The sequence below is a fragment of the Barbus barbus genome (genome assembly GCF_936440315.1).
Source record: "Barbus barbus genome assembly, chromosome: 19".
Lineage (NCBI taxonomy): Eukaryota > Metazoa > Chordata > Actinopteri > Cypriniformes > Cyprinidae > Barbus > Barbus barbus.
In genome coordinates, this window is record NC_136747.1 from 21,503,047 (window position 1) to 21,531,045 (window position 27,999).

At 37.5% G+C, this 27,999-nt stretch overlaps 1 protein-coding gene across 2 annotated transcripts; it reads right to left on the minus strand.

The window, feature by feature from the left end:
• Positions 1–1,067: 1,067 nt before the first annotated feature.
• Positions 1,068–27,999, minus strand: ago3b (argonaute RISC catalytic component 3b). Of its 2 annotated transcripts, none has more exons than XM_079441828.1 (19): positions 27,538–27,999; positions 20,701–20,872; positions 19,772–19,892; positions 18,026–18,234; positions 17,660–17,796; positions 16,402–16,536; positions 15,779–15,866; positions 13,848–13,995; positions 13,564–13,683; positions 12,827–12,970; positions 6,941–7,074; positions 6,661–6,845; positions 6,364–6,523; positions 6,156–6,246; positions 5,758–5,952; positions 3,691–3,825; positions 2,919–3,020; positions 2,532–2,731; positions 1,068–1,851 (listed from the first exon to the last, which is right to left on the minus strand). In XM_079441828.1, exons 1-19 carry the CDS (start codon positions 27,554–27,556, stop codon positions 1,743–1,745), a joined length of 2,604 nt encoding a protein of 867 aa, XP_079297954.1. In that variant the 5' UTR covers positions 27,557–27,999; the 3' UTR covers positions 1,068–1,742. The 2 variants fall into 2 exon arrangements, with proteins under 2 accessions (XP_079297954.1, XP_079297955.1); XM_079441829.1 differs by having other exon boundaries at positions 12,848–12,970; positions 27,538–27,966.

The following is a 27,999-nucleotide window of genomic DNA, read 5'->3' on the forward strand; positions in this document are numbered from 1 at the left end:
ACAAAAAGACCTTAATAACAGTTTCAACAGCTAAATATCTGTCCAACCTATGTACATGCCACTTACTTTAAATATATATTTAAAAGAGAATTGCGTTTTAGGGAAATTTCCTATAAAGCAGGCACTTTGTCTCATTTGACTTTTTACATGAAAGTTTGTCCAAGATCTCTTGACAGCAAACTCAGAATCTTTCCCATAAAACATACCCATCTTCTCTGTTAACTCAATCCAGCATTCCAGCCAAAAAACACATCATCCATTTCAAGTTCTCTTACACAATGCCACATACAAAACGTTTTTCAAATTAAAGCATTTACTCATAAGGTACGGTTTGCATTGTATAATGAAAGTCTACGACAGAGCCGTCAATAATTGGCTTATTGCACTAAAAGGCTAATAGGACAGTGCTTGTCAGAGTTCACAGGGCTAAAACGCGAAATTAAGAAACTGATAAGTTAAATAGATAATTTATAAGTGCACTATTGACAAATGCAAGTTAAAAGCAACATTATAAATAAGCTAAAAGATCATAAGTCAGAATGAAATGTCTAACTGTAAAGTTAATATTAATGGATGACGTAGGTCTCTGAGTAGCCTTGGGTGGAATTACATGTGCGCACACATCCATCAAATGTGTCAAGGTCATGCGCCGACTGATTTGAACGCTTGCGTTGTAAGCACACTCAAATTGAATGAAGCACAAAGCATTCAACAGTTGACTATGTGGAAACTTTTTGCCAACCCTCGAGTTTCAAAGTTCATCTTTTGGTGATTCTGCAGTCCTTAGCTAATCTGTCACCTCTGCTTAATGAGCGAGCCGAAGAGAAAGCCACCAGGAACCGCAAAGAACCAATAGTTCAATGGTAGGCGCAATATTTTCCAGACAGCACATGAACTAGACAGTTAATGTATCACAGAGGTATATAGAATCATTTGAAAGACTATGAAATTGGAAGAAAAGAGGTGCCTCCAATGTTCAAAAAGCAGAATAAGACATGGACACATGGAAAATGAGATGAGTAGTTGGAATAAAATGGAATGACATTTCAGTTGTCTTGTTTTTTTTTGCAGATGCTAGATTAGATTTTGCTGGAAAAGCATGATTTATTATTAAGTTACTAGTAAAATATCAAGAATGTTTAGCGCAACAAATGGTGGACCTACAACAAGATGTCATAGCAAACTTTGCACTGTCCTCTAGTGGCATTCCTCCAACAACCAACTTCACCAAACCTAATAAAATACTAATCCTGAACCAAAGGTGGTTCCAAAGACTAGTTCCAACATACCTGCCTGTGATTTTCAACTAAACTTGAAGACACTGATGTCCAAATTCATGTGCGTTTGATTAGTTGTGAAACAAAACTCGGCAGAAGGCGAAATCCAGACAAGTAGGCTCATCACGCTGGTCCTAAATAAAAATAACACTGCCTCATTCACTGATATAGTACGAGTTGATCAAGCAAAACCTTTTTAAGCTTTGTTTTGTGACCTAAATAGGCAAAATGAATAGTTAAACAGATCTATGAATCTAATAAATAATGGTATAGCTGCAATCTACATATTAAAAACAATTAGTAAGCGAAGCAGACTGGAAAGATTGGCTGTTTTTCTATTGCATAACAGTGCTAGTTCCTCCTGTAAGTTCTACATTTGGTTCTCTTTAGCAGCCTGTGATTGGGAGAATCCCTCCTCCGCTAAGTGCACGATGACCAGCAACTGACAGGTCTGTGGAGGCGGGGCTAAGCAAAGTACATGGTCCTCAGAGTATCGTGATGGATCCTCACAGCTTTGGCCAGGGCCTGGGGGTCTCGGCCATTACTCTGGCCCGACACATGGCTGCCTTCCGCACTGTGAAAGACGAGAAAGAAATGACCAGAGGCATACATTTACACTATGAAATACATTTTCCTTGACATACCAAGGAGATACAAGTTTACACTACCATTTGGGTTTTTTTTTTTTTTTTTTTTTTTTTTTTTTTTAAGAAATCAATAAGCAATGATGCATTAAATTGATCAAAGTTGACATTTATATTTATGTTTAAAAAAAATATTTCCATTTTCCTTTTAAAAATTATACCGATCCCAAATGTTTGAACAGTACATACACTGTACATAATAGTAGAGTGCAAACATCAGTATATAAAATCTAATTAAAGTGTTAACTTAAATCATACATAAATATAAAGAAAAAAGAAAATAAAAAAATCTCCTGTTTTTAACACTTCAAGAGTTGTAAAGATGTGTAGATACAGTCCAATGATGTAAAATACTACTTTTATATGGAACTGCAACACAAATCTGTGACTGTATGAATCTGAGTCTGTCTTTTAGGTGGCTGGCTTGAATAATTCAACTTCCTGAAATCAAACCATAACTCTAAATCATTGAAATGAAAAAATACAGGCTCACTGTGACAAAGAAACACCTGCGGCAACCAAGAATATGCAAAGCCTATTCAAATCAAAATGATTGACAGCTTCCAAAAGCCTTTCATGACAGCTGTAATTAGTCCAGTAAATCCCTCACCTGTCGTGCTCTTTATCCACTAAATGGTAGCGGGCTCTAAAGGCCACTAGGTGGGCATAGTAGGCAGGCGCAGGGATGGAAACGGAGCGGGTACAGCGCACATATGTGTGGCACAGCTGGTAGGTCAAGAGCTGGAATTCATCGGCTGTAAAGCAGTTGTCGTCCCATAGCACATGGTAGTGTGAAGGTCGGCTTGTGCCCTGGGTAAAAGAGGTTAAATAATCATTTTGATCAAATGCATTATGTTCAATTCTTCCAAATGATGTAACTTTGAATGGATTTTAATAACTCAATTGATCAATCAATTGATTTAACAGGCAATAATGCAGCAAAACAAGGCCTAAAATACACTAAAACAGTTGTGCTCATGTCTGTGTGTTTTCATACCTGTATTCCAGCATGGCTGCACAGATAAAAGTCAAATTCGTAAGGATGGGTGATATCAGTGTCTACTGTGGTACCTGCTGGTATGTTACCACTGCGGCCCACCTTTAAAAATAAGAAGAAATATGAGTGTGCGAGTTTAAAAAAATTATGCAAGGCAAGTTTATTTATATAGCACATTTCATACACAGTGGTAACTTCAAAGTGCTTTACATAAAAGGAAGTGAAATGGTCATTAAAAAAATAATCACCACAACAATAAAACAAGGAAATTAATAAGGGAGGGGGTCAATGGGGCTATAGTCATTTGGAGATAAAGCTAGGTAAATCTGCAATTTGGTTATCTCTCATTATTTGACTTAGTGGGAGCATATACAGGCTAAACAAGTGCGGTGCAACAATTGAGCCTTGTGGGACACAGCATGTCATGGACTTCCACTTAGACTTATGCTCTCCTATACTCACATAATAACCTCTCCCTTCTAAGTATGACCTGAACCATTTGAGTGCCATCCCAGAAAGCCCAACCCAGTTTTCCAGTCTCTCTAGAAGTATGTTATGATCGACAGTGTCAAATGCAGCACTAAGATCTAGTATACCAGCACTGATATTTTGCCAGAAACAGAATTAAAGCGAATATCATTTATTATCTTAATGAGTGCTGTCACTGTGCTGTGATGCGCTCGGAAACCAGATTGAAAATTGTCCAGGTATCAAATAAGGAAAAAGTGAAGAAATTGTAACAAAGCTTTTAGGAGAAGTCTCTCATATTCACCCTCTCAGTGCGGTCAGCGCAGAAGAGACGAGTGTGGTGACGTTTCTGCACAACAATGTAGGTAATTCCTGGTTGATATTCCTTCTCAAGGCTGATACAAGCTTCACGTATAGCCAACAACTCGTAGTACAGCACCTAGAAATAAAGATGTAAAAGACTACTGAATATGGCAGGACGGTATGGTATGGGTTAAACTAATAATCATGATTATTATTATAGTCATTTTAGAAATTTCTTTTTAGATTTCATTAGAACTTCAACTTGAATGGGTTATTTTTCCTCATCTAGTTTCCTGATGTATTATATTTACCATATAATCGAACATTAAAACTGTACAAAACCAGTTCTCTCAAAAGCTAAACCATAGCAAACAGCGCAGTTGACCACATGAAAAAACAGACTGGCTGTATAACACTTTCATTTAAGAAAAATATTGCAATGGAGATCGCTCCAAACTTACATTTTTGATACCTCCAACTTATATTTTTGTTAGTGTTTTCAGCTCATCAGCGCTTTTTTCTTAAAGCAAAGAAATGTGGGAATGGTTAAAAGGTTGGGAAGAAAATGTATCCATTTAGGAGAAAAGCTCCGATTAGGGGATTTTACAGTTTTTCTCAGTCGCTTTGGTGCATTTCTCAAATCATCCTTAATATTTGCAAAAAAAAAGTGCATTTCTCAAAACAATTCTTACAAACAGCACCACACAATAGATTACCTGCAAAAGCCTGTAACTTACTCAAAATCTTTAGTTCATCTCTCAAAAGTAAGTATTTATGTCAATGAACATATCAGTGCCATCAGAATGAAAAGTCCTTGTGCCATTGTTCACAAACAAGATAATGCTTAGTCATGTTGTCAATATAACAGTATACTCTGTTCCCAGGTTTGTATTACCTCATGTAAACTACAGTTTGGATGACAGCTTCTGTACTGAAATGCAAAAAGCTGCACTTCTTATGTATGCCATATATCCTTTCAAAAGTACAAATTTACACATTACTTTATGTGAGATATTGATTGAAAGAGACTGTTTCGAAATGTTTGAATTATTGAGGATATGGTCAATCTCCTAATATTTAGCTGCACCCTTTAGCCATTGTAAGGCCATGATTGACAACATGGTCCACAATAGTGACCCTTATTTCATCCGATATGCGCCAATGTCCTTGGCCTCTTCTGCCTCTTCTTCTGTTTTGACTCAAAACACTTCCATGCATCCTTACTCTTCTTCCTCTCGTCTGTTGACCCTGATCTTTTTCTGGATGTTCATCCATTGTCAGAATTTGTAACTTTTGTGTTGTCCTCTGTCTATATATGCTTTCCAATTGAAGGTTCATGAGATGCACCTGAATTGGTTTATAATTGGTTGATCTATATTCTCTTCATTAGTGAAAGTCAAGATTCACTTGCACAATTCATTGCAAATTTACAAAAAGTCTAATAGAAATGTGTAGAAAATATGCTTGACAGTTTATGACAACTAGATCAACCATTTTGCATCTAATGACTTACACGATGAACTAATGAGTAGATGTTTTGAGGGGAAAGACTATAGCACAGAGAACTATATAATACATTTTGATCAACATGATATTAGCAACTGAAAATGTAGGAAACCGCAGACAAATGTACATAATCAGTTGCATTAATGTACCAAAGCAATCAAAATTTGTTCAAAAGAATGTGAAACTGCTTTTATGATGTGCACAAGTGACTAGATTATGTGGAGGTTGAACAATTAGTTTTGAAAATTTAATTTCTGATCTGAGAAATGCACCAAAGCGACTGAGGAAAAACTGTAAACTCTTCAGATCTGGCAACCGCAATCATTAAAACTTGTGGAGCTTTGTTACCAATGCAAGGTAATGCAAATGTTAAATGAAAAATTTTCATGATATATAACCAGCTGGCAAATATCAAAGACAATTATGATTAATTAATCAAGAGAAATCACAATAAATAAGGATCACAATTAAAATACATTTAAGCATCATTAGTGCTCATGAGACTCTTTCGACCACATGCAGTGCAGGCTAAGGGAAGAGAGGGGGCGCTGGAGAGCCTCACCTGTCTGAACTGTCCCTCAGACACACCGTCCCTGTAGAAGATGATTCTGGTGGGTTTGTAGTGGGTGGACTTGTAGAACTGGATGAGCAGCTCTCGCACCATGGACGCCAGGTCCTGAATCACCTCCTGTCTGGGCCTCTGAACTCGGACAGTAGCGCAGTACCTGCTGGGGTGAGCGTCCATGCTGCCCACCACCTGTTCAGCAACAAATTTGAAGTGAAGAGAAGCAGAAAAACAGTATTTCTTTTAAATATCCACAGCTGTTCAAGTCCATAACGAGGATATGATTTTAGGTTTTGCTAATTATTATTTTTTTTTTCTTCACAAATGTGCATGATGTGTTTAAATGGTAAAGTATATGACGAAAAAGGTGTGTATATGCGGTCTGTCTTTCTCACAGCTGCAATGGAGGGCTTCTTGCCGTCTCCTGCAGGCGGATGAGTGACATCAGCTCCCAGAAAAATGACAGGCTGCTGAAATACAGATGGGCTGAAAAACAAACGACATAAATACACATAAACAAGGTGTTCGGTACATTTAGGGGCATTTTGTCTTAACCAATGAAGCCAAGTTTTCAGTTTAAATGGATTCATTTTATTCTCTTACCGCTGATGGGGTACCAGTATGTTGTTGATGCCGCCCAGTTTGACGTTGATCTTGAGACAGAGATTGGAGAGGGTCTGAGGGGAGGTTTTCACCACGTTCTTCACCTGAACGCACTGAGTGGCCATTCCCAGAAGAGTGTCTCCAACACGTTTCACTTCAGCTAGAGAAAGAGAGCGCTGACTTCAGTTCAACAGTTAGGAGCTCAAAGAATATATCATGCGAGAACATAATTTAAATCTGACGTGAACAAAATCCAAACTTAAATGACCAAAAAAACATCTGTCCATAAATAGTTACCGTAGACAGGAGTTTTCCCAGGCAAAATGACGATTATGAGTTGGAGGCCAGCGTAGGTGTTTTTCAGGTGGCGGAACATGGGCTCCACATTATCTGCTCCCTGAGCGTATTTGCAGAAACATGGCTGGCCCTGTATGGGCATCCCTGCGTCCTTGGAGATCTTCCGCAGCTGGTCTGTGAAGCCCCTGCAAAAAGACAGGAGAGCCACTTCAGTATTTCTGTTTTAATTCCATTAATAAATGGTGATTTGTTAAACACAAAAAGATGGAAAAAGCTTTACTTGAGAACTTCCTCTCTGCATTGTCTCTGAGTGGCAAAGCAAGCAATGGCCCACATCTTGATCTCCACACCAGTATGAAACTGCTTGCCTCTCATATCCCACACTCCATGACTTGGGGTGGCTACTGTACGATTCTGTAACACGTGGATACAAAGGTTGTCTTAACTTGTTGAGATCAAATAGTATATGTACTCAAACAGAATACAGTGTTAAATGTTTGGCCAAACTTACAGTATATGTACTTTTATACAGCGTTTACAATGAAAAACCTAAAGAGTTCTCACTTTGGGAGCTCTACAAATACTTCACAATGTCTAATTGTTCAAATAATTTGAAACATATCATTTAATATGGCTTTCAAATTAGTTAATTTGTGCTCAAAAAAGTAATCATCATTTACTCAAACTGTTGACATTCCAAACTGTTTGAATTTCCTTTCTACTGTGGAACACAAAGGAATTTTTTTTAATGTCAAAACCCCAAAAGAACACGATAAAACATAAAACTAGTCTCTATGCAACCATATTCTAAGTTTTCTAACGCTGTACAAATCTTGCTTGATCATGGTTCACTTTTACTGCATGGAAAAATGTAGCTTAGACATTCTGCTATGAATTTCTCCTTTTGTGTTTCACAGCAGTATTTCATAGAGGTCTGGAATGACATGTGAATGAAGAAAATTATGGCTTTCAATTCTTTACTTTTTAATTATATTTTTGGTGAATAATTGAATAATTCCAAACAAATTCAACAGTTGTAAAAAATTATATATATAAATAAATATATAAATATAAATAAATAAATAAATAAATAAAAATAAATATATATATATAAATAAATAAAGTAAAATATATATAAATAAATAAAATATATATAAATAAAAAAATAAAAAAATAAATAAATCACACACACACAGTAGTGTGAAAAAGTGTTCTCTAAAAGTGCCAAAATTACCCCAAGAGTGCAGCGACGACTCATCCAAGAGGTCACAAAAGACCCCACAACAACATCTAACGAACTGCAGGCCTCACTTGCCTCAGTTAAGGTCAGTATTCATGACTCCACCATAAGAAAGAGACTGGGGAAAAAAATGGCCTGCATTGCAGAGTTCCAAGACAAAAACCGCTGCTGAGCAATAAGAACAAAGGCTCGTCTCAGTTTTGCCAGAAAACATCTTGATGATCCCCAAGACTTTTGGGAAAATATTGTGGACTGATGAGACAAAAGTTTAACTTTTTGGAAGGTGTGTGTCCCATTACATCTGGCGTAAAAGTAACACAGCATTTCAGAAAAAGAACATCATGCCAACAGTAAAATATGGTGATGGTAGTGTGATGGTCTGGGGCTGTATTGCTGCTTCAGGACCTGGAAGACTTGCTGTGATAAATGGAACCATGAATTCAGCTGTCTACCAAAAAATCTTGAAGGACAATGTCCGGCCATCTGTTCGTGACCTCAAGCTGAAGCGAACTTGGGTTTTGCAGCAGGACAATGATCCAAAACACACCAGCAAATCCACTTTTGAATGGCTGAAGAAAAACAAAATGAAGACTTTGGAGTGGCCTAGTCAAAGTCCTGACCTGAATCCTATTGAGATGCTGTGGCATGACCTTAAAAAGCGGTTCATGCTGGAAAACCTTCCAATGTGGCTGAATTACAACAATTCTGCCAAGATAAGTGGGCCAAAATTCCTCCACAGCGCTGTAACAGACTCATTGCAAGTTATCGCAAACGCTTGATTGCAGTTGTTGCTGCTAAGGGTGGCCCAACCAGTTATTAGGTTTAGGGGGCAAACACTTTTTCACACAGGGCCATGTGGGTTTGGATTTTGTTTTCCCTTCATAATAAAAAACTTCATTCAAAAACTGCATGTTGTGTCTACTTGTGTTATCTTTGATTAATATTTAAATTTGTTTGATGATCTGAAACATTAAAGTGTGACAAACATGCAAAAAAAAAAAAAAAAAAAATCAGGAAGGGGGCCAACACTTTTTCACACCACTGTATATACACACACACACACACACACACACTGCCCTCCATAAGTATTGGAACAGTAATTGTTGGCTGTGGAGTCAAGACATTTGCAAATATGATTAAAAGATGAATATGAGACAAAACTACAGAATGTCACATTTTATTATTAGCCGTTTCAACACATACATGTTTTACCAAATAAAAAGAACAGCACTTTTAGAGTTCATCCCACTCATTGATGTGAGCATAAGTATTGGGACAGTTGAACATAAGGCAGATATAAAAGATTAAAAGCTATTATTTAGTTGCAGATCCCTTGCGCACAATCACAGCAGTGAGTCTGTGACCCATAGACATCACCAGACTCTTGGTCTCATCCTTTGAAATACTTTTCCCAGCCTTTAATGCAGCCAATCCCAGTTGTTGCTTGTTTTGGGGAGTTTCTGCCTTTACTCTCCTCTTCAGCTGGTGAAATTCATGTTCAATCAGATTTAAATCTGGAGATTGACTTGGGCAGTCTAAGACTTTCCATTTCTTTGCCCTTATAAATTCTTTGACTGAACTGGCAGGGTGTTTTGGGTCATTGTCCTGATGCAATATGAAGCACTTCCCAATGAATCTGGTGGCATTTTCTTGAATATTGGTAGACAAGATGGTTCCTTCCAAATTCATTCTGCTACTGTCATCATACATTAAGTCATCAGTAAAGTTGAGAGGGCCTGTTCCAGAGACAGCCATGCACGCCCATGCCATGACACCACCTCCACCATGCTTTACAGATGAGGCTGTATGCTTGGGATCATTTGCAGTTCCCTTTTTTCCTTCACATTTTTGTTTTCCCATCACTTAGATAAAGGTTCATCTTTGTCCCATCGGTCCATAAACACAGTTCCAAAACTCTTCTGGCTCACCTTTGTGTTTTTTGCAAACTCTAATCTTGCCTTTCTATATTTGGTGCTGGTCAGAGGTTTGCATCTTGCTGTGTAGCATCTGTAATTCTGGGTCAAAGTCTCCTGAGGACAGTAGATTGTCAGAGCATCACCCCAGCTTTCTGGAAGTTGTTGGTGATTTTACAGACACGTCTTTTAGGGTTAATTTTCATAGCTTTTATGATTTGTCTGTCATCAACTACTGTTGTTTTCTGAGCCGATCAGGTAGTTGTTGGTTGCTGGTGTCACTGGTGGTTTCCAAACTCTTGATTTCTCCATGCCCTTTGTTTTTGCTAGAGCTCTAATTGACTTCCTCTTTTCTTTTAGCATCCAAATTGCTTGCTTTTCTCTCGAAGTCAGCTCCCTCGTCTTCATCCTGGTTTGTGTGTGTCATCATCGAATGCAGGATTCAGAATACAGAAGTAATGGATATAACTGATACGACACATTCCCTGCTTTTAATATCTGAAGAATTAAAGCAACAGGACACAGCTGATCACTTAGAAAGACCTGTGAGGCAACTGTTCCAATACTTCTACTCACATCAGATAGAGAGATGAAACTCTAAAAGTGCTGAACTTCTTAGCTGGTAAAACATCTATGTGTTGAATCACCCAATAATAAAATGTGACATTCTGTAATTTTGTCTCATATTCATCTTTTAATCATTTGTAAATGTCTTGACTCCACAGCCAACAGAGCAATTTTGTCTTTACTGTTCCAATAATTTTGGAGGGCACTGTTTATACACATACAGTGGGTACGGAAAGTATTCAGACCCCCTTAAATTTTTCACTCTTTGTTATATTGCAGCCATTTGCTAAAATCATTTAAGTTCATTTTTTTTCCTCATTAATGTACACACAGCACCCCATATTGACAGAAAAACACAGAATTGTTGACATTTTTGCAGATTTATTAAAAAAGAAAAACTGAAATATCACATGGTCCTAAGTATTCAGACCCTTTGCTCAGTATTTAGTAGAAGCACCCTTTTGATCGAATACAGCCATGAGTCTTTTTGGGAAAGATGCAACAAGTTTTTTCACACCTGGATTTGGGGATCCTCTGCCATTCCTCCTTGCAGATCCTCTCCAGTTCTGTCAGGTTGGATGGTAAACGTTGGTGGACAGCCATTATTAGGTCTCTCCAGAGATGCTCAATTGGGTTTAAGTCAGGGCTCTGGCTGGGCCATTCAAGAACAGTCACGGAGTTGTTGTGAAGCCGCTCCTTCGTTATTTTAGCTGTGTGCTTAGGGTCATTGTCTTGTTGGAAGGTAAACCTTCGGCCCAGTTTGAGGTCCTGAGCACTCTGGAGAAGGTTTTCGTCCAGGATATCCCTGTACTTGGCGTCATTCATCTTTCCCTCGATTGCAACCAGTCGTCCTGTCCCTGCAGCTGAAAAACACCCCCACAGCATGATGCTGCCACCACCATGCTTCACTGTTGGGACTGTATTGGACAGGTGATGAGCAGTGCCTGGTTTTCTCCACACATACAGCTTAGAATTAAGGCCAAAAAGTTCTATCTTGGTCTCATCAAACCAGAGAATCTTCAGGTGTTTTTTAGTAAACTCCATGCGGGCTTTCATGTGTCTTGCACTGAGGAGAGGCTTCCGTTGGGCCACTCTGCCATAAAGCCCCGACTGGTGGAGGGCTGCAGTGATGGTTGACTTTCTACAACTTTCTCCCATCTCCCGACTGCATCTCTGGAGGTCAGCCACAGTGATCTTTGGGTTCTTCTTTACCTCTCTCACCAAGGCTCTTCTCCCCCGATAGCTCAGTTTGGCCGGATGGCCAGCTCTAAGAAGGGTTCTGGTCGTCCCAAACGTCATCCATTTAAGGATTATGGAGGCCACTGTGCTCTTAGGAACCTTAAGTGCAGCAGAAATTTTTTTGTAACCTTGGCCAGATCTGTGCCTTGCCACAATTCTGTCTCTGAGCTCTTCAGGCAGTTCCTTTGACCTCATGATTCTCATTTGCTCTGACATGCACTGTGAGCTGTAAGGTCTTATATAGACAGGTGTGTGGCTTTCCTAATTAAGTCCAGTCAGTATAATCAAACACAACTGGACTCAAATGAAGGTGTAGAACCATCTCAAGGATGATCCGAAGAAATGGACAGCACCTGAGTTAAATATATGAGTGTCACAGCAAAGGGTCTGAATACTTAGGACCATGTGATATTTCAGTTTTTCTTTTTTAATAAATTTTAATTAAAATTTAAGGGGGTCTGAATACTTTCCGTACCCACTGTATATACACACATATACATACATACATACATACATACATATATATATATAATAAAAAAAATCACATTAAATGCTTTATTAAAAGCCATATAAACAGCCACACATATTCAAAAGTTAACAAAAAAAAAACAAAAAATGTAAATGCAAAAATATGGTATAAAAGACATAAAAACCTCATTACATTAAAAAAACAACAACAAACAAAAAACACAGCAACTCCTCCCACATGTAGACATTAAAGTCGTGACGTATTGTCAAGTATGGTGACCCATACTCGAAATTGGTGCTCTGCGTTTAACCCATCCAAGTGCACACACACAGCAGTGAGTAGTGAACAAATCCACACACACACACACACACACACACACACACCGTGAACACACACCCGGAGCAGTGGGCAGCCATGCTGCAGCGCCCGGGGAGCAATTGGGGGTTCGGTGCCTTGCTCAAGGGCACCTCAGTCGTGGTATTGAGGGTGGAGAGAGCGCTGGACACTCACTCCCCCCACCTACAATTCCTGCCGGCCGGGGGCTCGAACTCGCAACCTTTCGATTACTAGTCCGACTCTCTAACCATTAGGCCACTTCCCCCCCCTTAGAATTAGCACAAAATTAGCACACATTAATTATAATTATAAATGTTAAATCAAGCATCAAACCATGATCAATTTCTATCATTCTTCTCAAACACAAACACATACGGTGCATGAGTGAAAGGGAATGGGTACCATAAAGTGTTCAGAGCTCACCCTGCCGCCATACTGCAGCATAGGGGCGGGCAGGACACGACCCGTCACCTCCGCCATCTCATCCCGCACACGGAACTGAAACTCTTGCACGAAGGGGTCCGAGTTGTAGTTGGCACTGCGCACCTGTGGTTTCAGAAAGATTTAGAGTTGAGAATAAAAAACCTTGTGCAAGTTTTGGTTTTTGCCTGGATACTATGAAGAATTTAACTAACTCTAGCACTCTCTAGTCTAATTCCATTCCAAAAAAAAAATATTGCTTTTAGACTTGCACTCTATTCATTTACTAACTGCTTGTTTTCTTAAAAACAAAAAAACAAACAAAACAAATAAAAACCTAACACTAGCTTCTCTATTCTTTTTGTATTCTATGTTTTTTTTTATTTATCATATGATTATCAAAAAGCAAAAAAAAGGCCTCTAACACTAACTTGCTCTATTCTTTTTCTATTCTATCGGTTTTCTTTTTATTTATTCTATAACTAAAAAACCTTGCTACGTTTACTGTGTTAGGCTAACTGAGACTTGTTATAGCACTTGCATATCATTGCTCTTTTGTTGATTTTGATTGCTTCCTTTGTCCTCATTTATAAGTCGTTTTGGATAGAAGCGTCTGCTAAATGACTAAATGTAAATGTAAGAATTTCCATGATACCAACATTTTGGTAGTCCACATACTTGAATTACTGCAGCATCAGACAGCAACACACTGAACTCACCAGTCTGCTGATCTCCTCTTGTCTGTCCGGTGCCGAGCGGGCCGTGGCTTTGATCATGGTGGAGGTTTGGTTATCTGTTAATTTTTTAATGCAGCGTTGGCCTGCCACAATGTTGCACACCTGAGTAATAGAGAAGACGGTCAATTTTGGCACCATTAAAATGAATCGAGACATCTGAAAAGCTTCTAAAAGTGGCTAGATGTGAATTCATAAATCAGTGAAGAGATGGTGGCTGTGGAAAGAAATGGTAGCTAATGTAATTGATCAATTATCTTGACTCGTACCTCTAAAGGCAGGTATGTGTGCTTCTGCTCCTGCCCTACTTGCAGGCAGGGAAGATGGGGGTACTTGAGCTGTAAATTGTACTTTTCCCTGAAATATTGTGCCACTGTTCTCTCCACGGTCTGTCCATTTTCCAACTGTAATGGAAACCTAACAAAGCAAAACAAAAATTAAAAAATTTGTTTGCCTAACAAAGCAAAACAAATAAAGTTAATGGAGTGCTGGGAGACTAGCTTTAAACAAAAATGTATGAAAAAAATTCTGAAATGTTCTCTTCAGTTTTTGCTCTTTAAAGGAATAGTTCACCCAAAAATCTGCTGAAAATGACACGTGCTCGGTCAATTTAAGATAGGGGTGGGCGATATGGGAAAAATATCATATCACGATTCACGATTTTATCACGATTCTTTGTCATGTTGGTTTTACTATTTTGGTTTTACAAGTTGTCTGAGCATTACAGCCAAACTAGAAAGAACAAAGCCTTTCAAGGTAACAAAAAACTAAAAAAAAAAGACGTGGCAGATAGTTAGGCCAAAGGGGGCGAAGATCAAAATCTTTGTCATCATTTTATCTTTCTTATTAAAAAAGAACAAAAGACACACATTACAAATACACATAATATACAAATAAAACAAACAGTGCTTTATTTTCAGGTACAATAGGTGTATTTAGCAGAGCATTTAATGAAATTGAATGAACAAATATAAAAATAAAACACTACATAGACTGATTCCTAAAGCAACTGTATTAAAGTTTTTCAGTCAAGAATAGTGAGTGATTTTTCTCTTTGTGTTTTGTTGTTTTGTTAACGTTAAATGAATAGTTCCCCCCAAAACTAAATAGTCATCTGTCTGTCGATTCTGTCATAATGTTTTATTTTTATACCATCATTTACTCAAAAGTTGTTTTAAGCCTGAATGAGTTTCTTTCTTCTGCTGAACATAAATGCTATTTTGAAGAAGGTGGAAAACCAAACAGTTGCTGATCCGCAGTGACTTCCATGGGATTTTTCTTTCCCATTATCAAATTCAATGTGGACCAGCAACTGTTTGATTACCCTCATTCTTCAAAATATCTTATTTTGGGTTCAGCACAAGAAATTAATAGAGGTTTGGGACAACATGTGAGTGAGTAAATAATGACAGAAATTAAATTTTAGGGTGAACTATCCCTTTAAATGACAGTCGACAGCACGTTTAGTGTCCTGTCCCTTTAAGACCTGCACGCATCTAATATAGAGGCACGCATCCGTTTCTCTCTTAACTATTTACTTTCATTTTAGAGATAACCAACTCAGTCTGTATGTAAACCTTGTGTGTTTTGACAGTATTAGCGCAAAAAAATAAGTTAGTTGAGTAATCAGGCGCTGTTAGACAGGCTTTTTAGTGTCCGTGCTTCAGGTGTAACCGCTCAGAACAAGCGCACGTCAGACCAGTGCGCGAATTAAACATTTAACCAGCAAGGCTTGTATGCAAATGTACTTTTGCGATCGCAAATAAGTGCGGTGTCCTGTCAGAGTAGCTCTACTGCTGTATGTCGTGTTGTACAGTATATAGAGACGGAGGCGCCAGAACTGTATTTGATATAATGTGTGCTGTAGCACGATACTACGATATTTCTTCAAAAGCAGATCGTGGAGACATTTTTATCGTCCACGATCAAAAATCGTCATATCGCACACCCCTAATTTAAGATGTATACAAGTTTGTTTGTTCACCTGAACAGATTTGGAGAAATTTAGCATTACATGACTTGCTCTCCAATGGATCCTCTGCAGTGAATGGGTGCCGTCACCAGTGGTGAGCAAGTGATGTAATGCTTCAATATAACAAATATATCGTCTTTTTGACACATTACAGACTTATTGGCCTGCTAACTGAGACACAATCAAACCTTATATTATCATAAGTAAAATACAAAATGATGCACTTACGTCTGGTGGCTGGCCGGCCGGCGAGTAACATTACACACCCTGTACTTCCTCCGCATGGTGCCACAGTGGGTGACCTCCACCTTTAGACCTGATGGGAGGAGAAGATCACATTTACACCACTATAAAGATGCAACTGGTCAGTTTACAGCTCAGAGTATTTTGACTATTAAATACAGTACAGGTAAATATCATGTTTCAATCCCAGTTGCAAATTTAATTTATGCAAAAATTAAAGAAGTCATTTGTAAATATAGCAGAATTTCCTTTCCATGTTTCTACCAAACAAAATTGTCACTTACACATCTTTGTGTTTCCATCCAGTTTTTTTTTTATATGTTATCCCAAAATGTGCATAAAAATATGTGGATAGAACCCTGGTTACTGATCTATAACATTTATATTCATGAATTTTTAAATATGTTTTTTTAAGAGGTCTGCATGTACTGATCAAAAATTCTGAAAAAACAGTAATATTTTGAAAAACGGTTACAATTTCAAACAACTGTGTATTTTATTTTAAAATGTAATTTATTCCTATAATGGCAAAGCTGAATTTTCACTATGATGTTTATTCAGGATTCTTTGATGAATAGAAATGACTCCATTCTTCCATTCGCACAAACCTTTGATCTCTTTGGTGAATTTGACTCTATGGGAATCAGTAAGAGGTCGAGGTTGCTCATCGATGTTGTGGATATCCAGAACCTCACACATAAACTGAATCACAGGTTGAGCTTTGTAGAATGCAGTGGCAGACACTGTAGAGAAAATAAAACATGGTCAATGTTACACTAATAGTTAATTAAATAGTTAACAAGTCATTTTCAGGTTAAATCCCCCCAAATATAAACACTACGATGTGACAGATGACAGATGATCAATGACATATAAAAGTGAAAAGAAATTAAATGAAAGGCATTATTATTTTAAATCTGTTTATCATTCGTTCATTCATTTTTTGATTTAATATTGAAAATAGAAAAATTTGAAAACGGCTCCTTTTTAGTTTTTTCATTTTTCGTTCAGGGGTAAAAAAATGAACAATCAGCTTGAATATTCGATTTCACCTGCTGAGAAAAAAATCTAAGTAAACATCAGTTAATACGTATTATTTAAATAAACAAAAGCAAAAGTTATGACTGCTGCGTATTTCCTGTACACTTCATTAAAGGTCTGCACTTAACTATAGTCATGCTGGTCTGCTTATTTAGTTTATTGAGTTTATTTAACCCGTCGCAACTTATTGGAACTGTGTGAACTAAGGCTTATTACATTCTTTTTTCGAAACACACGCAAAAAATGTCCTGCTCGCACTTGCCCATTTAATGGCAGAGAATGGTGACTTTTTTTTTTTTTTTTAAGCGGATGCAAATCTGTTGTAAAATGATCCTATGCAACTTGTGGCATATATTCCAAGCGTTCTGAAGGTATACTGTAGGGTTTGGTGAGAAACAAACTGAAATGACAAATGCAAAATGAGGAAGAACAGATGACTGCACGGTTTGATCTTTGGCTGACCAATCAGCAGAAAGGGGCGTTTAAATCCCACCCATGGGTAGAAATAGAATATTCAAGCTGTTTATTGATTTTTCTACCCCTGAACGAAAAATGAAAATTTAGGCTGATTTCTTGTGTTTAGCTTTTTGGAAAAAAATGAAATGAAAATGAAAAAGAATACGTATTCTCATTTTTCTACTTTCAATATTAAATAAAAAAAAATGAATGAACGAATGATAGATATACGGATTATTTTGGCATTATTTGATCTTTTTCTTTTATCTGATCTTTTATAACCACTGAACTACTAGAACCACTGTCCAGATGATGCAACTGGATAATTCAGACCAACATGGTTTGACCTATCATAACACTCTGTCTTACCATCAATGTTCAACATCATTTTCCACATAGCTGGACGCACTGATTGGTGGAAGCCAAACCACACCTCCCTCCCCCCACCCAGTGGGTGATCATAGCCCTCGGGGGAAGAGAAAAAAGATCGTCCCACTGGGGTGTATCTGAAGTGAGAGAAGACAATCACAGTCGTTAGCTGCAGAATAAACGTGCACTCCTAAATTATCCTTATCCAACCGCTTACTGTTTATGCTACACTAATCTACAACAAAACACTTTCAATCTCATTTTACTAGTTATACACTGTATCGTTAAAGAACAATCACTTAATGCTTTTCCAATTGTATTAAATGCCCTTTATGATCAGGTAACAGTACTCATGGGAACTCTTACCTCATAGAGGGCAGATGGCGCATAACAACATCTACAGCGTGTACGGGATTGGTGCTGATTGGCTTATCCAGGTTCAGAGGATCAGGTGTGCTCCTCCCAGTGAGGACCTCATGAAGCAAGTGCCAACTGACTAGTGACACAAACTTAATGGTGACCTTAAACAGCCTGTCCTTCCCACCTTCACCTGGCAAGGTCACATCCAGGTCCACCTTCAGATAATACACAAATTTACACATATAATATTTAACACAAATGTGTTTTATTTAGATACACAGGTTAAAGTAATAAAAGACATGATCATGAAAAATTTTCTGTATTAAAAGATTTGTTTACATTTTATATTATATTGTTATAAAAATGTGCAAATGCAGTAAGGCTGCACAAAAAATGCTGCTTTTTAATTTTTATTAAAATGAAATAAAATGTTAAAAAAAATGAAATAAAAAGCATCACAATTCTTTTTTCATGCATTTTCCATGTTTTGATTGTATAGAATTAAATGACATTCTATTTTCCTGATTCGTGTCAATACTTTAACATCCAGGTATTAATATTAACAATCATAATACTAATGCTTTTGTACAAACATATACATATAAAACAACACTAATAATGAAATAAACAATCAAGATGCTGCTCTTTAGTGGTCTCAAGCTTATTATAAAAAAATTTCAGCAAGTATTTATAAGAATTACAGGTATCACAACTGTAACTGGAATATGATGATGAACCTTTAATCAAATACATGTGCAGTAAGATTACTGTAAAGTCTTAATTACTGTGTCTTAATTATCACAGAAGAGTTAATTATCTTAATTATCTTGCACTTAGTCATAGCCAATACAGCATTATCTTTTCTAGATTTTGGCCAAATATATTAAACAAAAGAAAAAACTTTAAAAGACACTAAAGTATTTTTTAATATATTTAAAAATGTTTGCTGCAATGTTTGCCTTCTCTCCACAACAAATCCTCTAAAGTTAACAGTATTCAGGCTAAATATAAACATCAAGACACAATGAATACATTTAAAAGCGAAACTGAAGCCTACCTCTCTCATTCTGTACGAATCCAAATGTTTCCATATTCGTGACATTTCTGGATGCTAAAATATTATTTATTATGTTTAGGAGCGCGTGACGCATCGCAATGAACCAAAACTCAGCACATTTTTTCTTCTTTCATTTTGTTAATCCGTTAATAATTTAAGTGACATATTTCGTGCATAAGCCTATATATTTCGTTTTATGTATGAAGTTTTATTCAGTTTTCTCCGTTAAAAGAAGCGCTGCATGTGTGTGATGGGACCTTGTTGAATCTGTGTATAATATTATCCTGCAATTTTTGTTGGTTTCAATACACACAATAAGCTGTATTACCTGCCATTAATTTTTGCTTAAATGTAGGCCTAGTGCTTGGTGGCACTGGCACTGCCATTACGATTTACCTATGATGAATTTACAGCTGAGCCCAGGCATTTCACTCGTTGGATGAGTCAAAGTCACATTTGCATAGTTAAATTCATGATTGGTTGACTGCAAAATTCAAATATTAAATGGAATGATAATATAATGTCATTAACTGGTTAACGGCCATTTCAAATTTTAGAACTATTAAATATGATTTAGTTTCTAGTTATGTTCCTGTCAAAATTTCGTTCGTTTCCGGTTTTCGTTCCTTGAACCGGTTCAGAGCCCTACTCTAGGGTACATTCCTCCACTCCTGGTGTACATTTATATGGCTTACCCCTCCTGTGGCCACTGGCAACGGTTGGGCAGTGTAGAGGCTTTTCTTGCCATCATAGACTGGTCTTCTGTCCCCAAAGATTGTCACCTTAAAATGCTGCACCATGGAATCCACCACCTCCCTAGAAGCCATTACAGAAAGAGTCATAATAGCGGTTATCGTAGGTTTAAAGGAATAGTTAACTCAGAAATTAAAACTTGCTGTAAATTTACTCAACCTCAGGCCATCCAAGATGTAAATTAGTTTTTTTTTTCTTCATTGGAACTTTAACTTTAAACCATCTCTTCTGGACAAAATGCCAATAATAATCTACTTCCTCCAGTGAAAAAAAAAGTCCATCCCCTGTTGTCCTCTCACATCAAAACCCATTGAAATATTTGTTTAGAACTGTTTTGGACTGTTTTCACCTGTAAACATTGCTTGATCTGTTCATGTTTCTCTCCTAATTCAGATGAATGGAGAAAGCAACATTATAGATCGAGGACTCATATTTTATCCGAAGCAATGGTTTGAAATTAAAAATGTCTCATTGATGGATTTGTTATCTACACACATGCTGCTTTTAACTTCACAAGACACTAATTGATGGACTGGAGTTATCAGCTGTTTGGACTCTCATTCTGACGGTACCCATTCACTGCAGAGGATCCACTGGTGAGCAAGTGATGCAATGCTGAATTTATCCTAAACAGTTCTAATGAAGAACCAAACCCATCTACATCTTGGATGGCCTAAGGATGAGTAAATTGTTTCAGCAAATTTCTATTTTGGGGTAAACTATTCCTTTAATGAATCTGAACAAGAATTTGTCTATTTTCTTTTCAATTTGACTATATAAACTGATTAATGCACAAGTCTCTTGTAAATGAAATGGTCAAAATAAGTGTCACAAACTATGTCAATTATAATTACTGTTCAGTGTTTGGCACCTGTTAACACGACGTGGGCACTTTTCAGGCTTGATGTCCACATCGTACAGGTAGACGTCCATTTTGGGAATGTCCACCTGGAAGCAGTTGGCCAGTAGCTTGATGGGCTTCCCCATGGTGCCATAGCCTGGCCTCCGAGGCACGGAGAACAGGGGCGCAGCCCCAACGGCTTCTGTCATGAAAATCAGAGGGGATTTCCATTCATATGAGTTTTTAAAATGTACAACATTAGTTAGACTTTCAAAATCAGTTATCACCACTATACTGAAAATGAAAACCACAAAAATATGAGACATGTAAAATCAAATAGCCGACACTGTTATGGTGCCATCATAATAATCATGAAATTAAAGCCAAATCAACCGGCATACAGTCATAAAGGTGTTATTTCTCATTTGTCAGTATTGACATTTCATGGAAACATGATTAATATCTAAATTAATAATAATAAATCTCTCATTCTTGACACTGGCATTTACACAGTGGGTGTTATTTGTCTTATCAGGAGATTTCCTTTAAATGCCTACTCAATGGAAACAACATAACACTCAGCATCATCACACCACATACATTACCAATAACCCACACCTTTCATACATGCACTATTGTATACCTGTGAAAAAAAACAAATACACTGTCGCCTTAAACTTCTAGAGAAAGATTGATAAAAGATTTATCAATTAAAGATTTTCATATTCTCAAAAAGTGTGCATTTCATATACTCAGTGTAGTCAAATAAAATTCTTATTTTCTGAGAAAATCAAGAAACAGAATGTTTTGTTTGTTAAACCTGTTGCATTTTCTCCCGGTTCTATTCTTATGAGACGATTTAATAACTCCATGTAACAACTCCAAGGACAGTTCACTCAAAAATGAAAGTTCTGTCATCATTTACACAAAAGAAGATACTTTGAATCATTTTCTACACATGGCTACAGTCAACAGTTTGGTAACCAACAATCTTCAAAAATATCTTCTTTTGTGTAAAAGACAGAACGTTTTCATTTTTGGGTGAACTATCCCTTTAAAGACTTCAACCAGACGTCAAGTTTAAGTCATTTTAAGTTACATTAATTTTACAACACTGAACAGAGATCACAGTCATCTTAAAACTTTCAAAGACAATATTAGGAGTTCTATAATTTCAGATGACCAAATCAACACACGTCCAAATGAAAACTGTTCAGGCACAATCCGCATTTGTTGATTAAATCAAAATTAAAGACTCCTTTTTATACCCTTGCGTTTGAGTGATGCTGTGTACGGTACCGTTGATGCATGTTTTTGTGTATATATACACATTCTGATTTAAATTTTCTCTTTTAATTTTTATCTCTGTTGCTTTTTTATCTAACCTTTTATTGTAAAGCACTTTGGATCAACGATGGTTTTGTTAAAGTTGTGCTCTATAAAGTTTAACTTGACTTGATATGGCTATAAATTAATAATACTGAATAAAATCTAAATAAGAAATGTTAATATTGTAATATTTCACTGTAAATACAAAATTGAGTATTTAAAAATAATAAAATAATTTTACACTACAACTGTAAAATTATAATACCAAAAGATTCAGAGATGAGTTCACCTGAAGCAGCATTTACTGTGAACAGAGAAACTCCAGCGGATAGCAAGCTGCTCACGTGTAAGAACACAATGCTGTGCTTCACTTTTTTATTTACTTAATTAAATCACAGCCGTATTGTGATTTCGGTTTTATTTCGATGAACCGTGCAAGCTTATTTTGGAGATAGGACAGGTTGCTTAAAAGGGAATGAGTGTCTACCCCTCTTTACAGGCCCCAGGAAACCTGTTCCTTAGCCCTATGTTGAGTAAATAACAACCTTTCTGCATTGCCATTAAAATCTGCTTTAGATGTTGCCTTACATGTTGAGCCCGTGTCATCCTTTTCAATTTTCTTTCACTCTGAATATCAGCTCTGACATCACTTTTCTCACACTGAGTGGCATACTGCATTATCACATCATGTCACAGAAGTCGAGAAGGTTTCTGCTGTTGTAAAGATGCTTTAGAGGGGGTTTACAGAGCGAAACCATTACTGAGAGGGATGTGTAAGGGGAATTCGACTGCAACTGCTTCTTACACTTCCCAGTGTGCCGTTGCTATGCCGGTGGCACTCATGCGGCTTCTTTTCACCATAGCAACCAAGACTACATTAACAGCCAATTAAAGGAAGAACAGCTGTTTCTATATATAGACACAGGTACATTTGATCTTGTAGGTCACACATGTGAATTTACTCTACAATGTTCGTACGGAAATCTCACCATGAAACACTTGACTGTACTGGTCACATACTTTCAGGCTCACATGAGTCCAGTTTTCTCACTTTATTTGAAATCCCTAGCAGTTTCTTGACATCATAGACCAAGAGGAACTACAGGTTTGACAGTGATGTGGTGAGATCAGTTCGAAAGGCTATTGTTGGTCTGGTGCTTGCAGTGTAACGCTCACTTAACTGGCAAATAGGTGACTGGCACATTTACAAGGGTTTCACTCATTCAGGGACCGAGACACATCTCCTTTCATTTAATTATTTAGAGCTAGTCAACAAAAGAATTTAAAGTTGTCTGATACTGTTTAGACAGATAGTTTTGCACTATATATGGGCTTCTATTAATGACAGACGGATATATTCTCAAATGCGGCCAAAAGAAATATGTGTCAGTACGGGCATTGTCAAATTGTCAGCATTGATGATAACTGTCCCTGACTCACTGATTAACAGAAGTGGACATACTACCTAGTGTAATTTACAGCTGTTATAATTCACTGTAAACCACGTCTTTTTGGGGCTTATTGCTGTATTTGGTACTGGCACTGGCACAGTTAGCCAAAATTCAACAACGTTAAAAGACGTTTTAAACAAAACAGTAACTTTACTTAAAATATGTGTTTATTGTGAAAGAAAGGGATAAATAAAACAATATAATTGAATTTGCAAGTAGGGCTCGCTGCAGTCCACAACATCCAGGGGGCATGGTTGGATCCACATCTAGGGGGTGGAGATTGGTAGGTTTAGGGGTGGAGATGGGGTGGGTTTAGGGATCGGGGGGTGGAGATGGATCTGGATCCAACCACTCCCCCTGGATCTTGTAGGCTGCAGCAAGACGTTTCTCAAAATTTGGACAAATAAATTAAAAGCAGGCCTGTACATCATGATGCATGCTTTTAGATTATTAAAACGTAATTAAAACTGAATTCAGAAAAAATATGTTCGTTTTCATTTGGCGGACTTAATAGAGTTAACCAAAGTCAACTATTTTTTAAACAAAACACTAACTTTTCTTGAAATGGCTACAATAAAGTGATAATGATTTGAGAAGTGCTCGAACAGTACTGTTACTATAGTTAACTTCTCAGGCAAATGGCCATCTGTTGGTGAGATCTTACCACCTGGTACTTGTATATAAAATTAATTATTATTTTTTTTTTGCAAAGTGACTATTGGTCAAATTAATTTCTATAGGAACTTATATATAGGAACTCATCTTGTGCAAATGTTAGCTACACTAAATACCTTTTTAAAAATAATAATAAATTATAAATACATAAAGGGATTTTCAAGCATCAAAACAGTAAAAAAGACAAAAACCGCTTTAATGTTTCCCTATACATTAGAATGTGTCCTGTTTAATTATTTTTTTCTGAGCAAAAATAACAACAACTCTCATACATTTTTACCACAATTTACAGAAAACATGTCATTCAATGAAACAATAGTTTGCAGTACAAAAACAAAATCTTGTCAGGCATATTTAGAAAAAGGATCAGATGACATTTAAGGGCTCTAATTATGAATCACAGTGCAGTCCCAAAATATAGTCCATTGTCGTTTTAAATCTTTACCACAAGTTTTAACAAAGACTTTAGATACAAGCAAGTTTTTAATCACTTAAAATTAAATAAAATTTAGCATGATCACTTTTATATAGTAATAACTAGGCTACGGGTCAGAATAAGTGTTTCATTTTTACATAAATATATATGTTAAGCTAAATGGCGATGGAACATTATTTTACCCACATTTTGACATTTTATTAACAAAAGCTATTTTAAATATATGTCGCGTTTATATAACTACTACTTGTTTCAGTTTTTATAACCATTTCGTACTATGTGCAAGTAAGTTGTTGTTTTAAAACATGCGTGCTTGGCTCAGTGTTGATGTCTGTATAGGTTGTTTATTCAGTTTCAGTTTTATTTAATTTTAGTACTTCATACTATAAGGAAATTAAATAATATATACAGTGAGGTCAATAAGTATTTGATCACCCTGTGATTTTGCAAGTTCTCTCACTTAGAAATCATGGAGGGGTCTACAATTTTCAGCATAGGTGCATTTCCACTGTGAGAGACAGAATCTAAAAATAAAAATCCGGAAATCACATTGTATGATTTTTTAACAATTTATTTGTGAATTACTGTGTCAAATAAGTATTTGATCACTTGCTTATCCGCCAGATTTCTGACCCTCAAAGACCTGTTATTTTGCTTTTAAATAGTCCAGCTACACTCTGCTCATGATTCTAAATTAGTAGCAACTGTTTGAGGTCGTTAGCTGTCATAAAGACACCTGTGCACCCCACAATCAGCCAAAGTCTAAGTAGCAACATGGGCAAAACCAAAGAGCTGTCAAAATACACAAGAGACAAAATTGTAGACCTTCACAAAGCTGGAAAGGGCTACGGGGCAATTGCCAAGCAGCTTGGTGAAAAAAGAACAACTGTTGGAGCAATTGTCAGAAAATGGAAGAGGCTAATGATGACTGTCAATGTCCCTCGGACTGGGGCCCCACGGAAGATCTCTCCTCGTGGGGGTATCAATGATGCTAAGAATGGTGAAGAATCAGCCCAGAACTACACGGGAGGAGCTGGTCAATGCCGTGAGGAGAGCTGGGACCATCGTTTCCAAGGCTACTATCAGTAATACACTAAGACGTCATGGTTTAAAATCTTGCATCGCACGGAAGGTTCCCCTGCTTAAGTCAGCCCATGTCCAGGCCCGTCTGAAGTTTGCCAGGGACCATCTGGATGATCCAGAGGAGTCATGGGAGAACGTCCTGTGGTCAGATGAGACCAAAGTAGAACTTTTTGGTCTTAACTCCATTCGCCGTGTTTGGAGGAAGAAGAATAATGAGTATCATCCCAATAATACCATACCTACAGTGAAGCATGGGGCTGGAAGCATCATGCTCTGGGGGTGTTTTTCTGCACAGGGGACAGGACGACTGCACTGTATTAAGGAGAGGATGAACGGGGCCATGTATTGTGACATATTGGGCAAAAACCTCCTTCCCTCAGTCAGAACATTAAAGATGGGTCATGGCTGGGTCTTCCAACATGACAATGACCCAAAGCACACAGCCAGGAAAACCAAGGAGTGGCTCCATAAGAAGCATATCAAGGTTCTGGAGTGGCCTAGCCAGTCTCCAGACCTAAATCCAATAGAAAATATTTGGAGGGAGCTGAAACTCCGTGTTGCTCAGCAACAGCCCCGAAACCTGACAGATCTAGAGAAGATCTGTATGGAGGAGTGGGCCAAAATCCCTCCTGCAGTGTGTGCAAACCTGGTGAAGAACTACAGGAACCGTTTGACCTCTGTAATTGTTAACAAAGGCTTCTGTACCAAATATTAAAAAAAATTGACTCAAGTGATCAAATACTTATTTGACACAGTAATTCACAAATAAATTGTTAAAAAAATCATACAATGTGATTTCCGGATTTTTATTTTTAGATTCTGTCTCTCACAGTGGAAATGCACCTATGCTGAAAATTGTAGACCCCTCCGTGATTTCTAAGTAAGAGAACTTGCAAAATCACAGGGTGATCAAATACTTATTGACCTCACTGTATATATTGAATTTATTTTTGTATGCATGTATATGTGTGTGGCTGTACATACACATGTAGTTGTTTTTTGGTGTTTAGCTTAGTGTTATGCTAGAAGCATAATTATACTCATACCTTTTGTTGTTTTAATGTTTTGAATTGTTTTTAGCTTATTTTTGGTTTTCATTTAAATGTATAGTATAGTATTCATTTAAATGTTGTATGCATTTGTCAATTTTATTTACTTTATTTTCTTAAATGTGTGTATATAGTATTTACAGAGTTTTGACTTAGTTTTAGTTACTTTTTCTTATTTGGATAAAAGCGTCTGCTAAATGACTAAAAGTAAGTAAGTAAGTATATACGTGTATATATATATATAGAGAGAGAGAGTTATGTAAGTTAAATAGAGAGATCTGTAAACGCTGACTTTTCTTAAGACTTGATAATGATTTGATAACCATACCATTGCTATGGATACCTCCTCAAGCAAACGCAGCGAGTGTATGTTTACCGATGGATTTTAAGATCTCAACCTCTTTCTTTCTAGGGACTACTAAAGGTGCCCTCCAAACGCCCCGATACACATACTATCTACGAGATTTCCACTAGTTCGCTCAGATTGATAAAGCGGTGATTCTGTGGCAGTCGTCATGGCAACAGACAATCAGAAACTCGCCCCCCCCCCAGCGGCTCGTGGACTGACGCACCTGACGCACGCAGCACCTGTGCGTGACAGCAGCAGAGCAAGTGAGTCAGGATCTTCCACACTTGGCGTATGATAGCCAAAAAAAACCTCACACTCATTTGGTTGCTACGCCCAAACGTACACGAGCAGTGAAACGGATCTAAAAGCTCATTCTTATCACAAAAAGCAGTTATTGCTGAAGATGGACGCAACTAAGTTAGCCCGAGTCAATACGTCATAGTTGGGAAAAGACAAGAAACCTAAATCGATTTGAAATCGTCGAGAGCGACGTACCTGTAGTTCCGATTTCCATTCATGAGGTCTCTGTCCGGATTCTAGCCGGCTTCAGGGGATCAAATACCGGCTGTTTTTTTAAAGCCGCTGAATGTTGAGGAGGGCCGCTCAGAGGTTCTGCTCCGGTCGGAGGTAACCAAAAGGCACGAACTCCCCACCGTGTCTCCTACCGTATGTCGTAGATCCGTAATTGCTACCAGCTGACAAGCCAAAAGACTCCGAAGAAGATATTTTTTACCAGCCGTCGCGAGTTTGTCAGGAGCCTCGGACCATTCGTGATGTCTTTTAAAGTGACAATGACTTATAATTTAAAGACATACACTCAGGTTTGAAGTTTATAGATGAATATCCGCTGCCGAGTCGAAAATGTGTGTTTTATTCCAGTCCGAGTTTGCCAGCGGCCATTGCCGTCTCATCGACTCTGTCGGTGTGTTACCGGTTTGACTTGGGTTTACCATCTCT